The 26,977-nt window shown below is 41.6% G+C and overlaps 1 protein-coding gene across 5 annotated transcripts in view; it reads right to left on the reverse strand.

Annotated features, from left to right (window-relative positions):
* PTPRG (protein tyrosine phosphatase receptor type G) overlaps positions 1–26,977 on the reverse strand; it is a 770,267-nt gene that overhangs the window by 389,806 nt on the left and 353,484 nt on the right. Inside the window, exon 2 of one of the 5 annotated variants that reach the window (XM_055557455.1) lies at positions 13,382–13,508. The exons of the other annotated variants lie outside the window; for them this stretch is intronic. Within the exon in view, the coding sequence (XP_055413430.1) occupies positions 13,382–13,493 (112 nt within the window). The 5' untranslated portion in view covers positions 13,494–13,508. The remainder of the gene's footprint in view (positions 1–13,381; positions 13,509–26,977) is intronic. 5 annotated transcript variants of the gene reach the window in all.

Here is a 26,977-nt window from a genome sequence, read left to right on the forward strand (position 1 = left end):
ATTCTAATTTATATAAATACATATACATGCACACACATATATACATATATAGAACTTAATGTGATGAAAGCTGTGTTTAAGATTGATACCTTTTTTTTTTACGCTCTAACGAGGATATGTAACTTGCATACATTTCCCCCATCACTGAGACTCAAAACACCCAGTAGAATAAGCTAAATGTTCTCACAAGCGAGGTAATTATAACTGCATGTTTGAGTCCATAAAATATTCAGGCACAAAAACACAGGTGCAGGAGTGAGAGATGGGACCCCAGGCTGACCCACATGTGGTTAACTTGCAGAGAGGAAATTTGCTTTTCCCTGGGCTTGATGGCACAGATAACTAATGGGGTGATTTTCTACAGTGGAGACTATTTTCAAACTAGCTGATCTACTGATTACATGTTTGATATAAATGCCAAAGAAAGAAAACACGGGCATCGCTGAGGAGACAAGAGGGAAATCTCTTCGATTATCTTACTACCACGGGTGAGATACAAAGTCTGAAAAACACCCTCCAAAATGGAGAGAAACAATGGGACTACAAGAGCAGCAGGAGATGGGTGACAGTGACCACTGTCAAAGGGAATCATACCTGGGTGGACTCAGGTGACTTCTTCCAAAAGTTTACTGCCAGCAAGTAAAGCAAGGAGTGATGTGGTGGGAAGCAATAATCAATGAGTGGCAACTATTATTAAAAGCCAATATTAGAGCTATCATTTACATTCACAGGACATTATAAGCAAAGTGTACTACATAGAGTTTATCCCCTCAACAATCCTGCGCTGTAAACTATTAGTTTGGATGGGCATTTGACAGATGAGGAAACTAAAGCTTACAATTAATTCACAAGGTAGTTAATGAGCATCTACACAGTACCCTGTATAGTTACTGTGAGCAAAAAAGGTTAAAAAAAGACAAGGTCTCTGACTTCACAGGCCAACATTATTTCTGCAGAAAGCATGAACTTGGATCTTAGTAACATTCAGATCTGCTAGGGTGTTTTAAAATTTTTGTCTTTGTTACTTTATTAGCTTAAAAAAAGCACTCATCCTACCATACAGGCTAGGGCTCCATCAATCTCCTGTCTTCTAACTCCCCTGTGTGAGGTATTTATCATCCCTGAGTGGCCTTCCTGAAAGTATTTATTTGCTTCTGGAACCCCAATCATAGAATTGCAGCAGAGGCTCTGCTCAAACACTTCTGCTTGTCTGACCACAAATCCTTAGCCATATGGGTTTCCTAATTGGCAGTCCGCTCTCCAGACAGCATAACCATCCTGTACATTAGCTTCTACAAACATAAAGAAAGACAGCAAGTGAGGGGGTTGCTCCAACTTTGATCTGGTCAAGATGAGATTTCCCCCTTGGTCTGAGAGACCGCCTGCCTCTCAGAAGATACTGAGACAAGGAAAAGAACAGGGCACGATACCCCTGGAAATCTCCAAGAGAAAGCCAATAAAGATCAAAGAAATGGTGAGACAAGTCAACTAGTTCTGACCTTGTGACCAAGACTGCTGCATTGCATTCGTGGCTCTGTAAATTCTGGAGTCAAAGAAAATGGATTAAAATCCCACCTCTTTCTCTTTCCATACAATTTCTGCAAGTCTCTTGACCTCTCTGGGCCGCCATCCCCTCAGTTATAAAACAAGACTCTAACACAGTACTATGGTGAGGACCAGCTGTGATAAGGCAAATGAACCATGGAAACAGTGCCTTGCACGGTCAGAACTCAGCAAATGATGGGGATTAGATGTTTTTCTACCTGACCCTTTTGAAGGTTAGTGCCAAAGGCACTTGGTCAGCTCATGCTGGGAAGCTCATAATACATTTAAGTATTCATATTTTCCTACATCTTCCTCCTAGCTAAGATGCCTGAGGCTGCCAGAAATAATCACACTATTTGTGATCCTATGTTTATGCAACAGAAACGAAATGGAATTTTATGGTCGGCTGTGTTCAACACCAATGCCCACATTGGGATAATTCCATGCAGTGCTGTGTAACAAGAATTTATGCAATATCCAATCCGGAGATGCAGTTCCTGGGCCAACAAAGCCTTACCAAACTATCAGATTTAAAAGAAAATAAAAAAAGGAGCAAGCCAGCCCCACATCTGTAGACCCCATCTTATAGCCACTTAGCAATAGCTCTTTAATTGACCTGGAGAGTAATTCTGATCTTATTCATTTAAAAGGAGGAAGCAGGTTTTGGCACAGGAAATGCTTTCCACAAAAAATGTGTTCCAAATAGCAAAAACAAAAAGTGAAAAATCAAAAACACAAATGAAGAACAATTGCCATATTTAAGATGAAATGAATGTTGCTAATTGATAAGAAAGAACAGCAACATAGATGAGGCATGATTCAAGAATTTTAAAATGTTAGGCTGAAAGGTTTCCCTTTGGCGATAAGAACAGAACACCATGAGGTTGTTATGGTTTCACCTAACAACCTACAGGGAGTGAACACTGAGCAGAATTTACATGATCATCACTGATTTTTCTTTGGATGCTTCACGCAGCATGCTAGCTCTTCATTTCCTGACCAGGGGTGGGTCCTGCGCCCCCTAGTGGAAGCGCTGATTCCTAAGCCCCAGAACACCAGGCACATCCCATCAGAGTCATACTCTGTAATCTCCTGGCATGCTCTTTGGTTTTGGTTTTGGTTTTGGGTCGGGGTGAGGGGGGGTTTTACTACAAAGTACACAGCACTGACTCCATTGCTGCTTTGGTGCTCCCGAAAAATGCAATCAAGGGGGAACATAAACCTAAATACTGTCCTTCCTGGGCCGAGGGAAATGAGGACGCAGCCTGGTCACGAGGTGGCTGGGAAGGCAGCTCTAAGAAGAGGCAGGACCCGAATTTGGAGCAACAACCCAGCTGGAGCCAGGCACACGGCAGGCTTTCCAAAAGATCTAGTGAGCTGAACTTTACCCCAGAGGAACAGCGTGGAGGACACAGTGGGCAGAACTAAGTAGGGAAGAAGCCTAGTGTCTGGGGACATGCCATCCCCTCCCAGCATTAAATGGGAGGAAACAGCAATTTGTGCTTTTGTAATTTAGTCACTCGGTTGTGACCAACTCTTTGGGACCCCATGGACTCATAGCCCGCCAGGCTCCCCCATCCATGGACTTCTCCAGGCAAGCATATTGGAGCGGGAAGCCATTCCCTTCTCCAGGGGATCTTCCCGATCAAGTAATCGAACCTAAGTCTCCTGCTTGGCAAGCTGATTCTTTACCACTGAGCCACCTGGGAAGCCGAAATTGTGCTTAACAATAGTCTATTTATCAAATACTGTCAAGTAAAACTCCAGAAAAATGGATGCTCCTTTTTTTTTTTTTTTTTTGGTTTGTTTGTTTCAGCTGCAATAGATGGCTTACAGGCTCTTACTTCCCCAGCCAGGATTGAACTCAGGACCTCAGCAATGAAAGCACACAGCACCAACCACTGGATCACCAGGGAAGTCCTGGATGTCTACTCCTTTAAACACTAACATCATTATGACGTAAATAATTTTGGGGAAAACTGTATCTATCTATTCACTAGATTTTTAAGGAGTGCTCACTCCACAAGGTGGGAGGGATAGAGGATGGGACCAGGCAAGCACAATAACTTCCTTCACAGAATTTACATTCCTGATACAGAACTGTAAAAAAAAATAATAGTTCTGAAGTGACTAAAAAAGCAACAAGATAACTTAGAGACAGCTACAACAAGGAACGAGCCTTTAAGAGAAGATGCTGAGGGTGAGAAGAAATTCAACTGGCAAGAGCCAGGAGCAGCAACTTCGAGAGATGGAGAGCAGAGACCAGGTAATGGGAGGCTAAGTCGGCGGGGAGGGGGTACGGCAGGAGCCAGATGGCAAGATTCTCTGGGTACCCAGACGCCTTGGAACCTTTCCCAGCAATGCATGAAGACGGCACGCCTTCTCTTATAGGTCCCATTTGCAGTGGTTCAACAGCACTACGATGCCTATAACTTAAATTTTGCAACATCCAGAGATGATGTCCAGCCCCACACAAAAAGAATCACACAGGCCACGGTCCACTCAGAGTTTTGAGGTGTTTTGATTTTCAAAAACCCTTCAACATTCTTCCTCCAGTCTTGCTTAGAATTTGTCTCTAGCCATCTGACAAGGAAAATAGTTGTTAGGAGCCAAAAGTAAAAGGTAACTGGTAACATCCAGTCCTACACCCCAAAGTGAACTAAGGGGATCATCCTTGGGCTATTAATTCTTCACGACACTCCTGAGAAGAGAGAGGGAGATAGAGAGAGAGAGACAGACAGACAGACAGACAGACACAGACACACACACACACAGAAAGAGCCACAACTCTAATCATCCAAAAATCACCAACATTCTTCCAGATGAAATTTGTTAGAACTAATTTTCTGGCGTCATGGGTCAAATTTTCTTCCAAAGTCACCCTTAAAAGTAAAAACTCATACAAAACATGAAAACTAATTTATATACACACAGATCTTCTACACTGAAATCTTTAAAAACACGCACATCTGATACAGCCAAGATGGCTGTCACCATTACTTTTTGTATGTTCGGCTGTATTTATAGATACAGTGTAGGTAGCTCTGTCTTTATCTTTCTCTATAAATACCTACACTGGCAATTGTCAACCAGATCGTGGGGAATTAAAAGCAATTTGTAGGCGTTAAAAAAAAAAAATACCACATTGTCTGTTATTCTATCATCAAATGTGTCAATATCTATGCAGCCAGAGCAAGAAAGGGCAAAACTTTAATTAAAAGTTGATATTCTATTACTGATAACTCAATGCCCTTTTATTGAGTAGAAACTGGGATACATGAATCTGTTCCCATAGGATACATACCGAATGAAAATAAAAATCAGGCACTTCAAATTGTACGTATGAAGACGTCAATGCTGTTCAAGGTCAAAAGGACGTCACTTTGCAAAGAACCCACCCATCTTTCTCCTCAGACACTGCAGCTGAAGGGCCAGAGTAGCCGTGATACCTGCACCGAGTCTGGAGACATGGGGCTCACGTAGTGCCTGAACAACAACCTGCACCTCATTTTTCAAATGCACTTTTGTTCATCGCAGGTCACAACTGTAATGGGCAGAACAATTTAATTCATCACCTTTTGGGCAGGGATCCACACTGAAAAACCCACATCCAGAGGACAATTTGGCTCAATTAATGGGCTTTTCTCAGAGGACATTCACGATGAAAAGCATATGGAACCAGAATAGTGTGTTCTTTTTACAATGAAACGTTGACTTCCAGTCTGGGAAAGGAACCCTAGAACTAAATACGGGTTCACTGGAAAATCACTGAATTAACAGAATATGTGGGTTTGTTGGAAAATCACTGAATTAATAAATAGAATATGGCCAAAGAAATCTCGCAAAGTCCATCTTGTAAACCAATGTTATTTTAAAAAACTTAAACATAGGGCTTCACAATACACCAGGAATGTATATAGAAAACTCTCAGTAAAAGAAAAAGAAAAATCTCAGTCTGCTTTCCCTAAAGAGAGAACAAGTTCTACGAAACAATGAGGTTCAGAAGTCTCATGATTATGTTAGAAAACAATGCTTTTCCCCTATGACGTGTGGCATCCCGGACATGCTTTTGGTAATGTCATAAATGCCACGTGAAAGAATGAAAGCTCAGAGACAGAGCATTCGGTTTTGGTTATGACACCGCAAGGTTTCTCAACAGCAGCAGCATTAGTATTTCACACTCGCTGGTGTGTGTGTGTGGCGGGGGCGGGGTGGGGGTCCTGTCCTGTCCGGGTAGAGCATCCCCAGCCTCTACCCACTAAGTGCCAGCAGCAACATCCCTCCCTATTCTGATAACCCCAAATGTCGCCATTGCCAAATGTCTTCAGCGGGGCAAGAAAGAAACAAGAAAATCACCTTAAACTGAGAAGGCTGTAGTACTGCAATCACACTGTTTTATACTTAAATGTCACTTGATCACATCTGAAGACTGTCACAATTCAGTTGATACCTTTATAAAAACATATCAAGCCTGAAAAGAGATAAGGCATTTTCAGCCTCCCTATCTCCAACATCTTTGTAATTTGTAAAACACATCTAAAACTTTTTAAACAGAAGGAAAAACTAAAATGAAAAAAAAAAAAAAAGAAACCACCAGTGTCTGGGTCTTCTCCTACTCTTATTATCACAGGGGTGATTAAAAAAAAAAAAAAAGGCTTACGTTGTATGGAGACCACCAAACAACATCCTATCGTGTAAAAGCTCATAAACTTCAGTAACTGGGTCTAGGAAACATTGGTCCCCTTTCTGAAAGATAAATAAATTCCCTCCTCTTGCAGTCTTCACACCTGCTACAATTTTTCTTTCAATAAATTCATGTAATTTAATCTCCACAATAGAAAGTCAGGGATTAAAAAAAAGGGACAAGGAGGCAAAATGACAAGTTTAATTTGGAAAATATGACTGGGTTTCAGTCTGTGTTCACCTGAGATGGAAAATGGTCGCATCTCGTGTGGTTCACATCTACATGCCCGTTGCCACCTCTGGTCTTCCTGAGCTCTCATGGTGGAGCTGCCTCAGAGAAGGGGAGACCGGGCATGCTATGTCAGCATGCCTCCAAGGTTTCTGGGGTATGCTCTCAGGGGAAAGAAGGGGGAAAGAGAGTCAAGAGGCAACAGCATAAGCAGCAGGGTGCAGGCATTAGAGTGAGCTATGCACCTCTGCGTTGTCCTCCACTGAGAAATGAACTGTGTCACTGAACCTCTCGCCTCATACTCCTTACAGCAGAAGAAGGATGGCTAGTAATCTATTACCTGGCTAATTTATCTTCCTCCACAACTACATGGAAAACTCTCCATCACAATCAGATGGGTGGCTGACGGAGAAAGAACACCCAAGGTACAGAGGGCTTCTGAAAGAGCCCTCTCCCACGACCTCCCGGGCCCCTTCTCTTTGAGTACAAGTACCCTGCACTTTAAGAAGTGAAAACACCCAACTTCACCAAATAATTATGAGATCTTTATAGACGAATCTTATCTCCTGTTTCTATTAAATGTAAACGACCGCTGGTACAAGAGGAAGATAATCCGATTTATAAACCACAGAAATGACACAACTTGAAGGGAGGCCTCAACTTTATAAAGCAAGGAAATCCTATAGTGAGCTTTTAAACCTAACAGACAAACCACACGAAACACAGCGCCAGGGTTATTTTGTCCCGGTCATACTCAAAAGGCATCATTTTGCAGACTCAGACGGTTAGCAGCAAACCACAGCCAGTTCCCAAATGAATTCATGTACTTCTCAGAACCCAGCCAGCACTGCCGCATAAATGGGATAGAGGGCTTCTGGCCGACACTCATGGCCAAGTTCATCCTGCTTCAACGGTACAGGATATAACCCTTCTCCAAACACCCAAGTGGGAGACTTGCCCGCTTGGCAAAGCCAGTCTTCAATAGGCCTCTCCCCACACTGAGCTCCCAAAGCACACTGGCTAATGGAATTCCAAGGGTCAGTTGAGAGTTCTGCCTTAGAATGTGGGGCGAGTCTTACAAAGATGACAACAGGCACAGCCCTGCTGTCCAGATCCGACAGATGTACCAGGAGGCCAACCACATTTCCAGTTAGGCAGGCTCTAATTTCCTGGGGAAACTCTCAGCATTTTGAATAGAAGAAAGCTAGAAAAAAATCAATTTTTTTTTCTTCATGCCTGGGAAGCTAACGTGCCTACCGATGGAAAAGATCAAACGAACAGAAAAAAAAATAGAAACAGAATCCTGAAATGCAATTCGGCTGCTTAACTGCAGAGCTTCCTGTCATCAAAAATAGAATCCAGACACTTGATGGTTATATGAATTCATGCAGTGACCTGTCATGAAAGATGGCAAATTATTTTCAAGATAAAAGCTAGACACGCATGTCACCTGTATGCACTATAATGTGGGTCAAAACAGAAGCGATGACAATGTCTACAAATCTTGCTTTATTCTCTCCACTTTGTTTTTATTTTCAATCCCATACCACCATGAACACTGCTAGGACTTCCTGGGGAGAAGGAATGAGATAGGTCCTCTAAATAATTGTGGTCCACTTTGAACACTGAATGCCATAAAAAGTACTAAGAGTTTAAACGCAGAATAACATTACAAACTGGAATTATAAGAGCACATTCAGATGCTTAATTGGGAGCCAAGGTGAGATTCACCAACCACAACCACTCATTCCACTCCATCACCCAATCTTGGTTTAACCATCCTCAAAATGGCCTTTTGTGACCCTGTAGACCTGTACCTCTCCAACTTGAAAGTATCTGCAAACCACCTCAGACTCTTGTTTTAAAGCAGTTTCTATTCTGATTCTACGTGAGGTGCCAAGTCTTGCAGTTCCACCAAGCTTCCAGGAGATGCCGATGCCCTTGGTCCAAAGATCAAGCTGTGCATAGCCGGGAGCTCGGTAACTCTGGAAACACTGTCGGCTCCCTACTGGCAGCCCTCTCTGTCTTATCGAAGAGCGGCAACCTAATGAACCTGAGGGCTAAGTCAGGCTGGAGCCAACCCAGTCCCAGGAACTGGAGTCCTCTCTGATAGAAACGGGTGCAGGGTAGGCACAGGCTCCAGCTTGAGTCAATGATTTTTATGCGGAAGTAAGCTGGACTTCCCTCCCAGCTTCACTTCTGTGGCAGCCTCTGCCATGTGAGTCTGGGCTACAGGGGGCCGAGAGAACCATCTGAAAGCCAAGGACAGAGGTGAAAGGGCATGTACAGAAAACCACAGAATGAATGCAACATGAGAGCCCAAGATAAAAGGTCACAAAGCTATGAGCCACAGGCCAAATCCAGACTGCCATCTGTTTTCGTAAATAAAGTTTTATTAGAGCAGAACCATGCCCATCCGTCTACTGTTTATGGTTAGGTTTATGCCTCAGTGACAAAGATGAGAAGTTGCAGCAGAGGCCATACGGCTCTCCAAGCCTCAAGTGTTTATAACCAGGCCCTCTTCAGAAGAATTTTGCTGACCCCTGGCCTAGATCGTTAAATCAACTCCCCATATGCTTCATCCCATCCTGTATTTCACCAGCATGACGGTTTCAATAGTTTCCTCCCCTGCTGGACAATCAACTCCTTAGCTATCTTGTTTACTACTATCTGCCAGTTCTGAGCACAGTAGCAGGCCCATAGGGGCTGCACAATGAGTTGTGAAATTTGTAATTAAGCTCCAATGTTTTAATCAAGATATCTGCAAGTTTGTGGTCCTTTCTCTGGCTCTTCAATATTCAGTGTTTAGACTATGCTAAAAATGACAGTTCTTAATATAACCTCCTATTAATAGCAATAACCTGCTTTTCATCCTCCACAAATACCACTTCCTTCCTCTCCGATCAGTTACAGGCAGGACAGAATGGGGCTGCCAAATCCGGTCTCACTGTATCCAGAAGCAATACAGCCTGGGGCCTGGAAGTCCAGGTCAGAATTTGCATGATCACCAGTCCCTCGGCCAACAGCAGGATGGACGGCCCGCTCTCCAGCCAACTTGAGTCCACAGCAGAGAGAGCACACAATAGCGGGCGGCCTTCTGTGAGCCCAAGAGGAAACATAAATTTTGAATAAAGGAAGAAAAGGAAAAAGAAGTAGGAGATCCCAGGATGATAAAAGGCCCAACTTCCTACAGCAAAAGAGCTACCAGAGGGTATCTTACAGAGGACTCTGAACATTATGATACAAGTATCTTGTTGCAAAATGCTATGATGGAAATGGATGGTTACTAGTTATTTTCAAAGATAACAAGTTTTCTTGACAGAATTAGCAGTTGATACATTCCTTTTACTGTATTTTTGTAGCCTAATAGTACAATGATGAAGAAGGAAAACAAAACAAAACAAAAATCATGCAGTATAGAGCTGGAACTTGGCTAGAGTTCCTGCTTAAGGATGGGGGTAAATAATTTGGCCTCAGTTTTCTAATCCATAAAATAGACATAATACTAACACTTCTCTTACACATTTGTTGAGGTGAATACTCAATAGATAGTAGCGATATATCATTGCTCGTATTTTTAAAGTAAAGAGCACATAGAAATCATTGAATACATTACCTAGAAACCTTTATCTTTTAAAAATTTTACTTCTATCTTTCCTTACACACTGTTGACATTATCAAAAAGGAGTCTCCCCCACCCTGTATTATATACCTGTGCCTGAAAAGTTATTACAAGTCATATATAGTTGTTTTTTTTTTTTAATTGGAGTATAGATGTTTTAAAGTCTTATTAGTTTCTACTGGACAACATGAATCAGCTGTAAGGATACATATATCCACTTCCTCCCGAGCCTCCCTCCCACCTCCCAATCCCACCCCTAGAATGTCATCACAGAACACGGAGGTGAACTCCCTGTGCTATACAGCAGCTACTCACCAGCTATCTATTTTATACCTGGTGGTATATATACGTCACAGAGAGGGCAATGGCACCCCACTCCAGCACTCTTGCCTGGAAAATCCCATGGATGGAGAAGCCTGGTGGGCTGCAGTCCATGGGGTCGCGAAGAGTTGGACACAACTGAGCGACTTCCCTTTCACTTTTCACTTTCCTGCATTAGAGAAGGAAATGGCAACCCACTCCAGTGTTCTTGCCTGGAGAATCCCAGGGACGGGGGAGCCTGGTGGGCTGCCGTCTATGGGGTCGCACCGAGTCAGACACGACTGAAGTGACTAAGCAGCAGCAGCAGCATATATACATCAACGTTACTCTCCCAATTTGTCCCATCCATCTCAGTAATATATAATGGATCGTTAATCTATGGCAGGCTATGTCTCAATACTCTTCCTCAAAGAAACGTGAATAAGAAATAGACAGTTTCGATACGAGGCCTTTCCTTTTGGGAGAAGGTTGGCAGCTCCACTCGGGAAGTAAAGACATACCCAGGAACAGCAAATACCATGTATCTTTGAGCCCACTGCTAGCACTACTCTAAAGCCTTTATTTCTCATTACACAGTTCAAAGTCACAACCTAAGCACCTCTGAGACACAAGCTTAGTTTTGTGATGTTTAGGGGAAAGAAAGAAAGTGTTTTAAAGGGCTCAAGTTTATGAAATGGACTGAGCTGATGTGCCAGCATTAAGTAACAAATAAATGTAATCAGTTCCCACTAAACTCTAGGCACTAAGAAAATGTGGTTCAAAGGGTTAAGTTCTAAGAGTGGAACATGGTAATAATGGCTGGTGGGATAATTTCTCTGAAGACAATTAAAGGAAGTGCAGAAAATGACACAGAGCAGACAGGAGTACTGTCCTACAGGGGCTTATGGGCAGGCTTTCCTGGGAAGGTGAAGTTTGAACAGAGACAAGAATTGAGTGAAAGAGTAAGTTCCGTGCCCTGTGGTGAAGGTCAGGGTACAGGGTGAAGAGGGAAACACGCTCTAGACAGGAAAGAGTAAGTGCAGGCTAGTGAGTCTGTTCCAAAGACGGGTTCTCCTTGGGTCCCAGGACAATAACACACAAACTTACTCACTCAATACTCACTCACTCACTCCAGCTGCAGCCCGTGGGATCTAGTTCCCTGACCAGGGATAGAACCTGAGCCCCCTGCATTGGGAGTGCCGAGTTTCAGCCACTGGACCACAAGGGAAGTCCCAAAGGTAACAACTTTTTATTCAAAAATGTTGCTTTCCTGGATTCCCCTGGTGGCCCAATAGTTAACATCCAGCTCTGCCAATACAGGAGGTGTGGGTTAGATCCCTGGTAAGGGAACTAAGATCCCATGTGCTGCAATGGCAGAAAGTTTTTTTTTAAGGTTGCTTCTTATACTAGGTGAATGGGTAGTGTTCAAAGATAAATTGAAGCATTAAAAAAATTTTAAGAGTTTATTTAATCAAAAGTCAACTCATATAGGGCAATATTTACTGGCAGGAGCTGAGGAGAGACTTTCACAGAGAAAAAGTAGAAATAAAATAAGGAGATTACTGATTGGTTGAAGCCCAGCAAGTTGTTTGTGATTGGTTGGTGTTAGGTGTCAATTTCACAACCGTGAGCCATGTGCAGGTCTGGCTTTGGGTTTGCTACACAGGCCACTAGGGCATCAGTGCCACCTCAGTCTCATGGCCTCCTTGTTTAATTAACATGACAGTCGAGTAGTGGGTAAGTAGGTCCATGAATAAGTGAAATTTGGGTATGATCTGGTTCTTTATTGGCTTTGTAGTTGCTGCGGCATACACTAAAACTAACCATTTAACCATTCTCTAGGTGTCCTGCTATTTCTATTACATCCCTTCCTTTGGAAAGGCCTACAGCATTCTCCCAAGTGACCACACGCAACCAGTCACATCTGCATTTCTTTCCAACCCTTTCCACACAGCACCTGGAATGCAGCAAGAGAAGTGATTATCTGTCAACCAGACTTCCTTTAAAAACACTCCCTTTGCAGCTCCAAAGCCTTGGTTACCAAGGACAGCGCCCTTCTGGTTCAGGTCTCTAATTTCAAAAGCAGGGGATCACAAGAATTACAAGCACCAATGCCCTGACCTTTCAGGAGCATTTCCACCACTGGGGACCAAGTGAAAAACCAACTCACCTATTATAGTGTGGGAGCAGACTGCAAAATTTCCCAGTCCCATTCTCACAGCCGTAGAGTTCTCCTCAAGAAGTCATTAACAGCATTTAAAGAAGGATAAAAGGATATTTAGAGAACTGGGCTTTCCCCAGGAAATGAGGTAGCTTTTTGACTCACAGTATAAAAGAAATCAATGAGAATCAGTTGGCCAGCGATATAAAGTATATGTTAGACAAAAAGAAAGGCGAGGTAGAGAGAGATGGTTTAAATCACTGCCATATTCAAGGGATGGCAGGGCATTTCCCGCTCCTGGCCTCCCATCCATTCATGGTGACTAATTCAAGTACAGCCTTTTCAAAACCTTAAAGGGGCAGAGGACTCTATTCCAGACATCTTCCTTGTCCGTGTGATTTCTGAGTTCACAGCTGAGACAGACAGACATTTGTGGATTTTACTAAAGGCATATGGCATTTACATACTATTTCCTATCTTCTCTATTCTTTGTACAGAGGGATGTTACACTCCTCATTAGATGAAGCTGGGAAAGATTCATTGCTATCTCTCTAGCTGGTACATCACACAACTAAAAAATGATAAAGCTGAATGCCAAATCCAGGTTTTTAAGGAGGACCATGATGCATCCGAGGGTAATTAAAAATAAATACATTAATAAAAATATTTATCTCCAGTCAAAAATTGACTTCTTCCTCATTTGTAACCTGATGAGTAGAAATACATCTGTGTCCTCACATCATCATTTAGGAACAACTTTTCTTTCCAAGTGAGTCTCCCAACAATGCACCACCCTTTGCTGTTGACATCAAAATTTCTGCCCACAAACCGACCACCATACCTAGAAACCGCCGTTCTCTCTGCACCCAATGCAAAGACTTTCTGTCAAGCTTCTTTCTTGAATCATGTCTCCAGCACACTGCCTCTATACTCATTCCTTCCCTGCTTCTCATTCATCACTGGCCAAGCTATAGGAGGGGAAATACAGGAGTTAAATCAGGGGTCCCCAACCACCTGGATACAATGCCTGATGATCTGAGGTGGAGCTGATATAATACTAATAAAAATAACATGCACAATTCAGTGTAATGTGCTTGAATCATCCCAAAACCACCCCCAGCCCCATCCATGGAAAAATTGTCTTCCACAAAACCGGTCCCTGGTGCCAAAAAGGTTGGAACTGCTGCTATAAACTGCTTATTAGCCAAATTTTTCTTGCCTCAATTTTACTGATCACGAAAGCTGCATTATGTCTTTTCTCAGGGTGTGATCACTTCCTGGATCAATATCTGTTTTGGTTCTGGACTTCAATCTGAAAAGCAACCTTAATTAAACAGCCCTTGTGAGCAAGACACACATAACCGCTATTTGAAGAGGTGTTTGTGGAGCTCTCGGGATCCTCCCAATATTAACACATCCAGAGAAAGTTTGTATGAGGAAAGTGTGTTACCAGACTTCATGCACGGCTCACACCAAGGCAGGGTGTCATTCTAGCAAGACACAGAGAACCTGCAAGACGAAGATGAGTTGGGCACAGAGAGACTGCCAGGCAATGTGGCATGTTCATCCCTTAAACACTCCATTTCATTCCAAGGTACCCGAACGATAATAGACTTTATTCTAATTGGATTGTCTGCAATGAGCCAATTTAAGTGCTAAATGCTGCGAATTATTCAGCCTGACATAGCAATGCACTGATGTGAGCCGCTGCAGGGCAGGAGGTTTGCGGAAAGTGTAAGTTCCTGAAGCATAAGGAGGCGCCTCGCGCATCTAACTTGGCAGACCTCCACCACAGATTCAGACTGTCTGCACAGCTGCAGGGGACCCAGAAAGCATCGGCTGCCACCTTGACCCCAAACACATCTGCCATCAGCCCAGACGGCTGATTCCATAGCGTCACTGGGGCAAAGACATGTCAAAGGCTTAAAAGGAGAACGAATGGCTCAGAACACAAGGAAAGATTTTCCACAGGAAAGGGCATCCTTCACCTTCACTCTGGGTTCTGTTATTTTCACATCACATTTTCAGAATTTAAAAACATTTTTAGACTTAAATTTTTAAATTTCAGAATGTTTAAACTCATCAGGGTATTGGCTAGAGGTTTAAAATTAGTGTTTAAAAGCTTGAGATTTGGAATGGAAATGGATCTATCACATGCCAAAGCAAGTTACTTAATACTTCTATACTTCAGTTTCTTCATTTAAAAAAATGGGCGTGATAAAAGTGTCTATACTGCTCCAGACTAGGATGAAGATTTAAATATATATAGGGATTCTAACATGTATGGAGCCTAACATAAGCTAGTCATTAAAATGTACAGTATATATACACAAATATATAATACAGATGTATAAGGTATATATTATCTACAGAAACATATAATAGCAATTACATGGGAGTTTTCTCCCAAAACAGATTTAAAGAGAAATAACTAGACAACATCTACAGAACTCCATCTGGAACCTAAATACCACTATTTCATGTTACAGAACACAAAAGAAAGTGCCTGATTTGAACAGGAGATTTTCTTCTCAACACAGTTCTGTCATAGCTTCTCCTGTAGAATTTATTTATGAAAAACACTGGAGGGGGAGGTCGAAATAGATGGTCTCTAGGGTGCCACTTAGCACTAAAATTAGGATTTTCAAAATCAATTTATAACTATAATAATCTTCTAACTAAAATGATTTCCAACACTGCCCTAGTTCTGAATCAAGCTATATTTTCATGAAATACTATGGCTCTCTACACAGAGCCCAAAGGAAGTCTAGGTCATGGTAAAAACTCAATTTACAAATGCCAACAACAACAACAAAACACAGAGCCAGCTTTTAATGGCTCAAGAGAAGAATGTTCCTTCAGTTTCCTGACTAAAGGGTTAATTAAAATTTCTTCCATGTCAAATGCAACTGATTCAACTTGGGCTGAAGGGTTGAAGTGCCATAATATTCCTATCTGACTTTACAGCACTTTCTGTATATATTCTATTCATAAGAATCAACAGTTGAATAGTTTACTTGACAATTTTCCCCTTATATGTGCTAAGTCACACAAACCTAGACAAGTTCATTCAAGAATGGGCTATGATTATTTGTGCTGTTCTCTTAGGAGCTGTGAAAGCAACCTAAGCTACCTTAAATTCAGAGTCACTATGTGGTATTTGCTATATTATTCAGATTTTTGTGTGTGTGTGTGCACTCGCCTAGTCATGTCTGACTGTTTGCAATCCCATGGACTGTAGCCTACCAGGCTCCTGTCCATGGAATTTTCCAGGCAAGAATATTGGAGTGGGTTTTCATTTCCCACTCCAGGGGGTCTTCCCAACCAAGCAATCGAACCCCATCTCTTTTGCGTCAGGCACTGGCAGGCAGATTCTTTGCCACTGTGCTACATTCAATTTCAGGTATTTGACTTTAAATCAAATGATAATATGAATGAAGTTTGGTAAACTCTAATATCAATAACTCAGATATGCAGATGACACCACCCTTATGGCAGAAAGTGAAGAGGAACTAAAAAGCCTCTTGATGATGAAAGTGAAAGTGGAGAGTGAAAAAGTTGGCTTAAAGCTCAACATTCAGAAAACGAAGATCATGGCATCCGGTCCCATCACTTCATGGGAAATAGATGGGGAAACAGTGGAAACAGTGTCAGACTTTATTTTTGGGGGCTCCAAAAAAACTGCAGATGGTGACTGCAGCCATGAAATTAAAAGACGCTTACTCCTTGGAAGGAAAGTTATGACCAACCTAGATAGCATATTCAAAAGCAGAGACATTACCTTGCCAACAAAGGTTCGTCTAGTCAAGGCTATGGTTTTTCCTGTGGTCATGTATGGATGTGAGAGTTGGACTGTGAAGAAGGCTGAGCGCCGAAGAATTGATGCTTTTGAACTGTGGTGTTGGAGAAGACTCTTGAGAGTCCCTTGGACTGCAAGGAGATCCAACCGGTCCATTCTGAAGGAGATCAGCCCTGGGATTTCTTTGGAAGGAATGATGCTAAAGCTGAAACTCCAGTACTTTGGCCACCTCATGCGAAGAGTTGACTCATTGGAAAAGACTCTGATGCTGGGCAAGAGGAGAAGGGGACGACAGAGGATGAGACGGCTGGATGGCATCACTGACTCGATGGACGTGAGTCTCAGTGAACTCCGGGAGTTGGTGATGGACAGGGAGGCCTGGCGTGCTGCGATTCATGGGGTCGCAAAGAGTCGGACACTACTGAGCGACTGATCTGATCTGAAACTCTAATAACATCTCCTAAAATGTAGTGCTCTCGTTGAAAAATTAAGTTCAATTTCCAGACTATCTGAAAAATAACACTCCCTGAACTGGCGGGGCTGGGGTTGGGGAGTTCCTATTAAGCCTCACTCAGCAAAGTCCAAAACTATAGCTTCTGAAGAAGGATTCACAAACTTTGCTGTGCTAATCTCTAGAAACAGTCCAAGGAATAATAAGATGATGACAAATAAGATATATTCTGCAGCTCTATTTACAGAACAACGCCTTCCTGCAAGTCGAAGCCGTCTCTTGCTAAGAACGGTAAAGATATACAAATACATTAATCAGGATTTCAGTTCAACTCTCCCACCACCGCCATGCTCCAGCCAATGAGAGAAAAATGAGAGATATTCTGAAATAATCTGTAAACACGGAACAAACCAAGTGGTTGAGAAAGACTGCCTTCCTTCAGAACACGCTGCAAGGGCAGGGAAGGCAGGGTTAATCTATAGAGCTCTTTATCTTAAAATGCATTTTAAAATTCTGTCCACATAAAAATTATTTTGTAGGAAACAGATTTTCATTTTAAAAGAGTTAATCTAGTCATGTTTAATGAAACCAAAATGAATCCCTTATAAAGCCTGCATCTTCTTCCCCACCCTTTCCCTCCTCCTCTTCAGGGCAGAGGTAGCAATAAGGCACACACTTCCTTATCTCTCTAGTGTCAGTCACTCAGTCATGTCCAAATCTTTGCAATTCCATGGACTGCAGCTCTCCAGGCTCCTCTGTCCATGGAATTCTCCAGGCAACAATATTGGAGTGGGAAGCCATTCCCTTTCTCCAGAAGATCTTCTCGACCCAGAGATCGAACCCAAGCCTCCCACATTTCGGGCAGATTCTTTACCGTATGAGTCACTAGGGAAGCCCTATCTTTGTAGAACTCATTTAAATATTAAGGTAACACATCTTTTCTTGAGGATCCATCTTTTACTTGGTATTAAGCTAGGAAGAAGATTGAGCTAATAAAATCAGGCAGGTAGTTCACTCCAAAGTAGAAAGACACTCATGTCACTTCAGAACAACATCTTTATTCATGATGATAAAGCTGGTTCTGACTTAGGAACAATACTATCAGATGCTTAAACAGGAAAACAAGGGGTTGGGCAGATACCTCCCTCCTACACGGCTGTCTTTACAGCAGGAAAAGAGACTTCGACAATGATGACAACCAGATGGCAACGAACTGCCGAACAGAGCTGAGCGTCCCCAACACGGGTCTATAAAATAAGCAAGGAGCAGAAATCTCAAATCCCTGCAGGCACTGATTTGAACTGGGTCTTAGAGTGAAAGACTCATCTTCAAGAACATCAATGAACCTTATATCTGATTCCAACGCAAAATCACAAAGAAATGATTTGTCAAGTAAAATGAACTCCTTCCAACACAAGAAAAGTGGGTCAGAGGACTTTAAAAGCCAGGTATCAGTGGCATCTTTATCTTGACCTTCATCCGATTTCTGATCCTAACGTCTGTGACAGAACCTTCTGCCTGAGGCCTGATCCACTGAAGATGGGGACTGAAATGCCTCCGAAGAGAAGCAAGCCACCACCCCCGTCTCTATTCAGAGAGGGAATAAACCGGAGCCTTTGTGCTCCCACGGTGAAATATACCCAATTAGCCTGGAAAAAGAGGAAGTTTTCTTTCTGTTATAGCACAGACACAAAAGGAAACTCTCTAGCAGACTTCGGCTAATCTCTGAGAGCTGAACTTTTGGGCTAATCTCTGAGAGCTCAACTTTTCTCTTAAGACCATACCTCTCATTTTACATGGCTTTGAAAAACACCAGACATTCCCAGCGGTGACAAGAAAGCACTGGGAAGAACTGAAAGCTGAGAGCCTTCCCTCAGAGGTTAGAAACATAACAGAGGACACCGATTTGAACTTAGATGAACAGGACAACAAGAATCGAGTCAAGGTGTTAACTTCTTGAGGAATATGCTATAAACAGAAAAACGAACAAAAAAGGTCCAGACCACTGGGTATCCCTTCTTGCAGGATCATGAAAGCAAGACTGCAGAAAGACAAAGGAAAAGAAACCCTGATAGAAATGCCCAGAAAACTCTTAGCAACTGCTGACGTCACACATCTGTAGGGTGGCTATACCTTCACACAGTATATTTGTATGAGGTGGGGAAGGTGCCCCTTGCTCTGAAATGCGGCCTCATCTGCCCCTGGGCTCCTGTACAGTGAACATCCTGCCCCGCTGTCAATGGCAGCTCTTCTTTCACATATAAAAGTCCATGTTATTTTCAGCCTGAGAGAAATCACTAAAGAGAAAAGAAACTAGAAGAAAAAGAAATATTTTTAAATGGTGGGGAAAAAAAATAACTTCAAACCTAACCATCAAGCTATGACTTGTTTCAAATCCACGTAGTCCGTTTCCTCCCGGTAACCCAAAATACCCTTAGCAAACCACTCTTGGAATAACTCTAGGCTCTGCATAATTTAAATGCTTTAGAAGAAACCCCTGACTGCATGGAGAATAAAGAAATGCCAACCTCCCAAACCTAGCTCCCAATTGACAAGAATAAGGGGAATTAAATATCAAAACTATGCAGATTATTCAAGTATATCAAACAAAAAGGCAAAGATCAAAAAAACAACCATGAAAGTTCTGGAAAAGACTGCCAGTCTTCTGTGCACCAGAATCAATCATAATGACAAATTCCGATGGATTTTTTCCTTTGCCTTTTTTTTTTTTGATACATTAAAGGGTAACTGAGTCATGCTTAAGTGAGGCTTTGCAGTTTGAGTTCAGTAAGCAAAGCCTAATTCTAAATGATGCTGAGATACGATGGAATGCAAATCCATAAATAATTTTTACATTTAAAAGGGAACCAAGAAAACACACTCTCTGATATATGAATTTCTATCTTTTCAGGGGAAAATTTCTCACCCAAATGAACAGAAGCCCTACTGTTTGGGTTTGGTTTGAGCAGTGCTAAGGGGCCATGACTATATTTAAATGGGAATTATTCATAAAGGAGGAGCATATTCCAAAGCTGACTGTACGTTGTTACATATTTTTGAAAAGTATCAGAGAATATTCTTAGAAATACACCTGCGAGGTTCCAAAAACACTCTAAAACACAGTAATCAGGATGGGGTCCTGACTACCTGTACCTTACGCCACTCACAGAAAGAAGAGATTTGATTACTTTGGGAGGACATCAAAGGATGCATACCAACAATTTAAATAGAGGAAAGAGAGGGTGTAAATCACCCTGGTGGAAAAGCAGAGATTTACCAGGAGAGAAAGAAATGTAAATTGAAACAGCTTTAGAGTCACACTTCAGAGCTATTAAAATACAATGAAATTATAAAACTCAATTTTGGTGGAGCTCTAAACAGGTACACACTGCCTAGCAATGAAACCAACTTCAATCTTTCTTAATGATCTAGCAGACTTTAATAAGAGCTGTTCAAAAGCAGTCATTCCAAAGAAATAACTCGGGGGAAAAAGACATTAATTTATACCAAGAAATATTATATTTCATTATAGAGTAATGAAATTGAAGACAACCTAATGCTTCAAAATAGGGGAACAATTATACAAACCACGACACAACAGCACTGTATGTGACGATATTAAGCTAATACTCTGCACAGACAAACCTATTGAAAATTAAACCTATAGCTAGTATTAATAAGAGAGAAATGTATTTAAGTAAACATATTCGATCAACAAGGAAAATGCAATTAAAGGTATTTTATATTGTAAATGGAAAAAGTAGCCTTGAAAGAAGGCTCAAATGGATAAATCTATCCAAATGTCTAGTGAAAATGAGTCACGAAGCCAGAGTCAGGAAATTTGCATTTAATGTGCATCCATTTTTATTCCTGTATCAACAAAGATTAATTGCACTTCCGTGTCTCAAGTGCTAAGTTAGATGCTTGGGAAACAACAGGAAAGAACAAAGACACAGGTACTGACCTCATGAAATTCCCAAATGCCTCTGTCCTCACCCTTTTGTCTTTAAGCAGAAAAAGGATTAGATATCTTAGGTATAGAAGGAGTTTCAAAGAAGGAAGCAGAGGCTGCCATGGGGGAATTTGGAGAGACCTCACCTCCTATGAGGCTACAGGAGGGCTTTCCTGGAGATGCAGTGAGAAATCAGGAGGAGTCCTTATCAAGGCGGAGCAGCTCAACAGTGAGAGCACAGGGCACAGCAGGTGGGGCCGGAGAAGTCCCTGGAAGGGTAAGGAAGCAGCCTCTTGGGGCTGCAAACAAGGCGTAGGGGATGACCAGACTCAAGGATTAAACAAGGGGGGACACTGAAACCCAGCCAAGATGCAGACCTTTCCCCTAAGAGCCAAGGGGAGCCCCTGGAGCTTTCCAGCAAAGCAGGGACCTGACAGGGTTTGCTCACTTCTGCTGGGCTGCATTGCAGGAAGGCAGTGGCTTATGGAAGGAGAGGCTGCACAGGAGGAGCAAGACCTGAGGTTGTTCAAGGCAAAAAGAAAGGCTTGGATTAATCTCAGGGGTATCTTGCAGTCACAAAGTCAGCCCCAAGTGCTGCAGGAATGACTTCATGCTCAGCTTCTTCAACACAGTTAAGAAAATACAGTAACTACTCCAAGAAAAGGAAGGGAAACACAAAATTTAAAATAGAAATAGGTTTAAGCAAGCAATTTCCAAGAGGGGAAAATGCAATGGTTAAACATATAAAATGATGTTCAACCTCAAGAGCAATAAAAGGAAGGCAGAAGTAAAAGAATGAGTTACCATTTTATACCCCCTGGGTTGGTAACCATTAGAAATTCAGGCAAAGGATGAAAGCATAATAGGGTGATATGATCATTCTAGGGGCTTCCCTTGTGGCTCAGACGGTAAGGAATCCCACTGCAATCAATGAGACCCGGGTTCAATCCCTGGGTCAGGAAGATCCCCTGGAGGAGGGCATGGCAACCCATTCCAGTCCTCATGCCTAAAGAATCCCATGGACAGAGAAGCCTGGTGTGCTGCAGTCCATAGGGTCACACAAAGTCAGACACAGCTGAAGTGAGTAAGCAGCAGCAGCAGCATGGTCATTTTAGCTAGGGACCAAGTTGACTGTGGTGAAATTCGGTAATAACCAAAGTCAATAGTAAAACTCAAGAAGCCCATTTTGGATGGATGAATACACAAATGCACAAATATGCACACATTCACATATAGCTATTTTCCTTCTCCAGGGGATCTGTCCCATCCAGGGATCAAACCCATGTCTCCTGCCTTGGAGGCAGATTCTTTACCTGCTGAGCCATCAGGGAAGTACACACACACACACACACACACACACACACACACGTTCAGTTCGGTCGCTCAGTCATGTCCGACTCTTTGCGACCCCATGGACTGCAGCACACCAGGCTTCCCCATCTTTTATCAGCTCCTGGACTTTGCTCAAACTCATGTCCATCAAGTCAGTGTTGCCATGTACCTCTATACATACACATCTTTATACATAAAAGGTCCATAAGGCAACAGGTATAAAGATCCTCATGGTAGCACTGTGAATGAAAAACACAAGTTATAGACAACCAAGGGGCCTTTTCCTGTGGGAATGGGTAAGCAGAATGGGCTGGATGGATGCATGGAACACTGCACAGCAATCAAAAACAATGAACACATAAGATGTAAATAAAACAGTGGAGAGAAATTTTCAAAGCTGGCATTGATTGAAACTGCACAATAACAAAATTGAGTTCTAAACACAAAACATGCAGGTGAATTAAAACCATTACTAGTAAGGTTCTTCGGAAAAGAAAAAAATGCAATCAGAATGAAGGAAAAAAAATAATATAACATGCAGGACCTTTTCACAAACTGAGGATGATAACACACCATAAAATATTTGATGCCTTCTGAATCTTAGGCCCAAGTTAAATTTCTAAATTATTTTGAAATTAATCTTTTCCAGTACCATAAATATCATGGTACCAACTGTATTTTTCTAATAAATCTTACCAATTCAAGATTTTTTTAAATGACTGTACTACCTTTCACATCTAAACTGCACAGTACGAAAAATGTAAAAACCTGAGCTGACAGAGATTCATATTAGCTTGCTAGAAAGGGTACATTTAGCCTGAGAGAACAGTTCCCTTATGGTCCCAGAAAATATTTACGTAACTTGTATCATTTCCTTGACTTCATAACAGGAAATCTGAAATATCTGGTTAACTGATCTCTGATTTTTCGCAGAGTATGTGAGCTCCAACATGCTCAAAAAATTATCACAAAATTGGCCAAGGACTGATGCCAAGAATAGCCTTGCTATTAAAAGTACCTGGTTATTCAAAAGGGGTGGGAAAACCCATTTCAATACTACTCTTCGAAAACACAAAAGCCTTTTTAGAGTTTCTGAGAAAAGATGGTATTAAGTGCCAAGGAGAGTCAAGGAAAGGAACACCCCATGTCACGTTTCATGGGGTGTCACACTGCAGGGCAATGTTTCAGGGCCCCTGCCTCATCAGCTTTCACACAATGTCCAGCATTCAGGGACTTGGGGCCCTTGTGTGTAAGCACGAGCCCCTGAAATGATTTAAGTCTGCAGCCACAGCAACATAATTAATGCTCTGTCTTTTAATGTCAGTATTATTCATTTTTATGTAGATTGGTGGTAACTTCTGCCACACCAACAGATTCTCATTATGTCTGCTTAAGCACATAAAAATCAAATTAATTCATGTTTGCTTTCTTCCTATCTGCCCTTAATTCCTGCAGAGAAGAAACACAGAAGCAGAAGGTTCCAGGGTTTATTACTGTGCTGAGTCACTAAATTATACAGGATTGAACTGCTGATCCTAAATTACTCACTATTCTAACCATGCTCTCCAAAGTTTATACCCAGAATTGGGGTCAAATGCACCCTGTGACCCTCCCAAACATAGGTATCATAACTAGATTTCCATTTCTAGGATACTGATTTTAAATATGGATTCAAACCTGTTCCTGCTGAACACTTAGAAAGGAAACAAGTTCTTTAGTTTTTACTACAATTGAGAAAGAAGTTCCAGAGACAAGTCTGATTTCAGATAAAACCAAAGCAGCTCAGGATTTTCCAGGGTGGAGAGTGATCATCTGTGTTCTAGTTACAGGAGCTTTGATCTGCACTTGGCTTATGGTTCTACCTGGTGTTAGAGTAGCCATCCAAACTGGAAATATAAATTCGTAGAATAAAGTAATTTTTTGCACTTCCCTTCAGGAGAGTTTTGCCTAATAAAATGACCTACAATAAAGATACATGCATTCAAAGATGACATGCAGATTTCATCTCAGCATGGAGCCAGTGTGCAGAGCAATGCTGAGAATTAGGAGGGTAAATCGGGCTCTGCTAGGAAGACAGATCCACTGGTAAAGAATCTTCCTGCAATGCAGGAGACCCCGGTTCAATTCCTGGGTCGGGAAGCTCCGCTGGAGAAGGGATAGGCTACCCACTCCAGTATTCTGGCCTGGAGAACCCCATCAACTATACAGTCCATGGGTCGCAAAGAGTCAGATATGACTGAGCGACTTTCCCTTTCACTTCCATGAGCACAGAGAAAGAGGAAATACTTGTAGGATTAACCTAGGATTAAGTCTTTCCAATTGCTGGGTTTAAAATGAATCTTTGAGACTCACTCTTAAGCTTTTCTTAGCAACAATACTAACCAGGCATATTCTATAATGAGTATTTATTATGGAAGACCATTAATATGAAATTTTGAGAAGAAAACTGAAAAGGCAGGAGCACACTGAAATAGAAAAGACTACCCCTAAAACAAGTGCTCAAGAAACTGCTATATAATTTCAAACTTTGTGTGTTTTAGATTGTCCAACTCAAACATGCAATCACATCACTTAGTGGATCAGTCAATTCTGTTTCCTATTAAGGGAGAAAAACAGAGCTCTTTCCAAAAAGAAAGCTCAACACTTTTCTTAAAATGTTTAAGCCAGAAGTAACAGTAGTCAGACCTTTAAAAACCTAACTCAAATAGGTTGACTACTATCAATACAATCTCATGATATAAAAATTTCAGGAACTAAAATGTTTTCTTCAAATATGATTTAGTTTCTCTAAAACTTCACTTTCTCCATGATAAAGAAGAAGCCTTTCCAACTCTAATGATAATAACACATGCAACCTTGAAGCTAAATGAAAACTTAAGAAATAAAGCTAAGTACATTTACGGCTCCCTAAAATTAAACATATTAATGAGAAAATTAATATTCATATGGTTCTTTCTGAAGAGCATATTTCCTCCAAAACACAGAGGATTTGCTTCCTGAAAACACAAAGAATATCTGAAGTGAGTATTCAAATATTAAATATGTTTCACTTCTTCTAGACAAGGATTTGGAAAGTCAAATGGACACTGAAAAGAGTAAAGAATCATAGGTTCTTCCTTTAACTTCTACTGATAGCACTGAAAGTTCGCTAATAGTACCTCTGTTTATCCCACAAGAGCAATACTGAAAATCAACTACAATTGGGCAAATATCTGAATCCTGTAGGTTTCATTTCAGAATGTATCGATCTTTCATTCAGATAAATGCCAAAGCTTGGAAAAGATTCTCCCAGATTCACTTAAGACACTTGAGTTCTGGGGATGAACGTTAAGTGTATGACAAAGAAATGGATGAACTAGTAAACTATGGCAAGCAAATGTTACTTAAAGAACCACCTACATCCTGAGAAGATGGAAGTTCAATCTGGGAAATTAAGTTTGGAAAGCAGACAAAGAATCCTGAGGACTGAACAAACAGAATCAGAAGACAGAAGGGGAAGCGATCCTAAAAGAACTAATCAGTCACCAGACATGTGCTTGGACAGAAGATTCTGATGTGTCTCCTGGAAAGTACATGGCAAGACTATTTAAAGGAGCAGAAATTAATCTTGCAGTCCTGGGTTCACAGGGTACTGGCCTTATGATCACAGGCAAGCCCCTAAACTTCTCTAACCTCAGTTGACCCTAATGAAGTAGACATGCCCAGCTTAGCTCTCATCGAGTAACATATACATGACTGTAACATATACTATACGGGTCATTGCAGTCAGATTACCCAAATCCTCTTCAAATGATTACATCTGATTTTCAATTATGTATAGTACAGTTGCCTTTTGAGCAGGGAGGAGTCTTTTCCTTTAAGCAAGAAGAAAAAAAAGGAAGCTTCTTTGAGGTCTTCCTAGTATTGATAAAAGCTCTTCCTTCATCAAAGTGCGGGGAAAGGTAGACAGCGGGAACCAAATGCACTATTTTCCACCCATTTACAACTTTGCTCTTGAGCATCAAAAAGAAAGTCTTTCTGATTAAAATCAAAGATCACTTTATACTTTGGTAATATTTAACAATCTACTTGCCTGGGATGAAAACCAAGTGTAAAATTATGAGGTTGATTTTTGTCAACTGCAAATACACACATATGTGAAATGCCTATATATATATATATATATATATATATATATATATATATATATATACACATTTAAATGCCAACTATACTCATATATGCCTTTCCTGGATTTTACAGACTGGATTTACACCTTTGTAAACCACCTAGGGGTTGGCTTTTTTAAAAGACTACATTAAATTCTGAGTAACAATTTAAATGCAGTGAAAACCCCAGCTGTATGCTTGGGGATTATGTAAGAGTTAGAAAGCTGACCACAAAACTAGGTAGATATAAGCCGGAGGCCTGTGGGCATCTAACAGGAAGGTTTTAAATCCTATAAAAGAGGCAATCTATAGTCATGCTGCAAACGGGAAAATACTGTATCACAGTTAAGTCTCAAAGGATCCTGGGAGGCTGCCTCAGCACTGCCCACATTTGCTTGGGCCTGTAGGGAGATGGTTAGTCAAACGACATTAAAAAAAAAAAAAAAAAACACACACAGCGGAAACCACAGGCCCTGCTTTTAGAGGCAGAAAACAGAGGGTGTTTGCACTTCTTTCTCTTGGCACAAAATTTTTTCCTTTTCATGAGACTTTCACAGTCTCTTGAATCCTGCAGGGTGGTGGTAGGGGCGGGGGGGTAGGAAAAAAAAAAAAAAACTACTCAGCTCCTTCTGGATGGAGACTTAAAATCACAGCAGGGCCTAGTTTCAAGTGGTGGGGACTGGCAGGTCTGAGGCTGAGGAAGAGTCCCACAGCTGCACTCGGGTGCTGAAGACGAGGAAGAACAGAATGAGGTT

Source organism: Bubalus kerabau, chromosome 20, assembly GCF_029407905.1.
Source record: "Bubalus kerabau isolate K-KA32 ecotype Philippines breed swamp buffalo chromosome 20, PCC_UOA_SB_1v2, whole genome shotgun sequence".
In the NCBI taxonomy this organism is placed as follows: domain Eukaryota; kingdom Metazoa; phylum Chordata; class Mammalia; order Artiodactyla; family Bovidae; genus Bubalus; species Bubalus kerabau.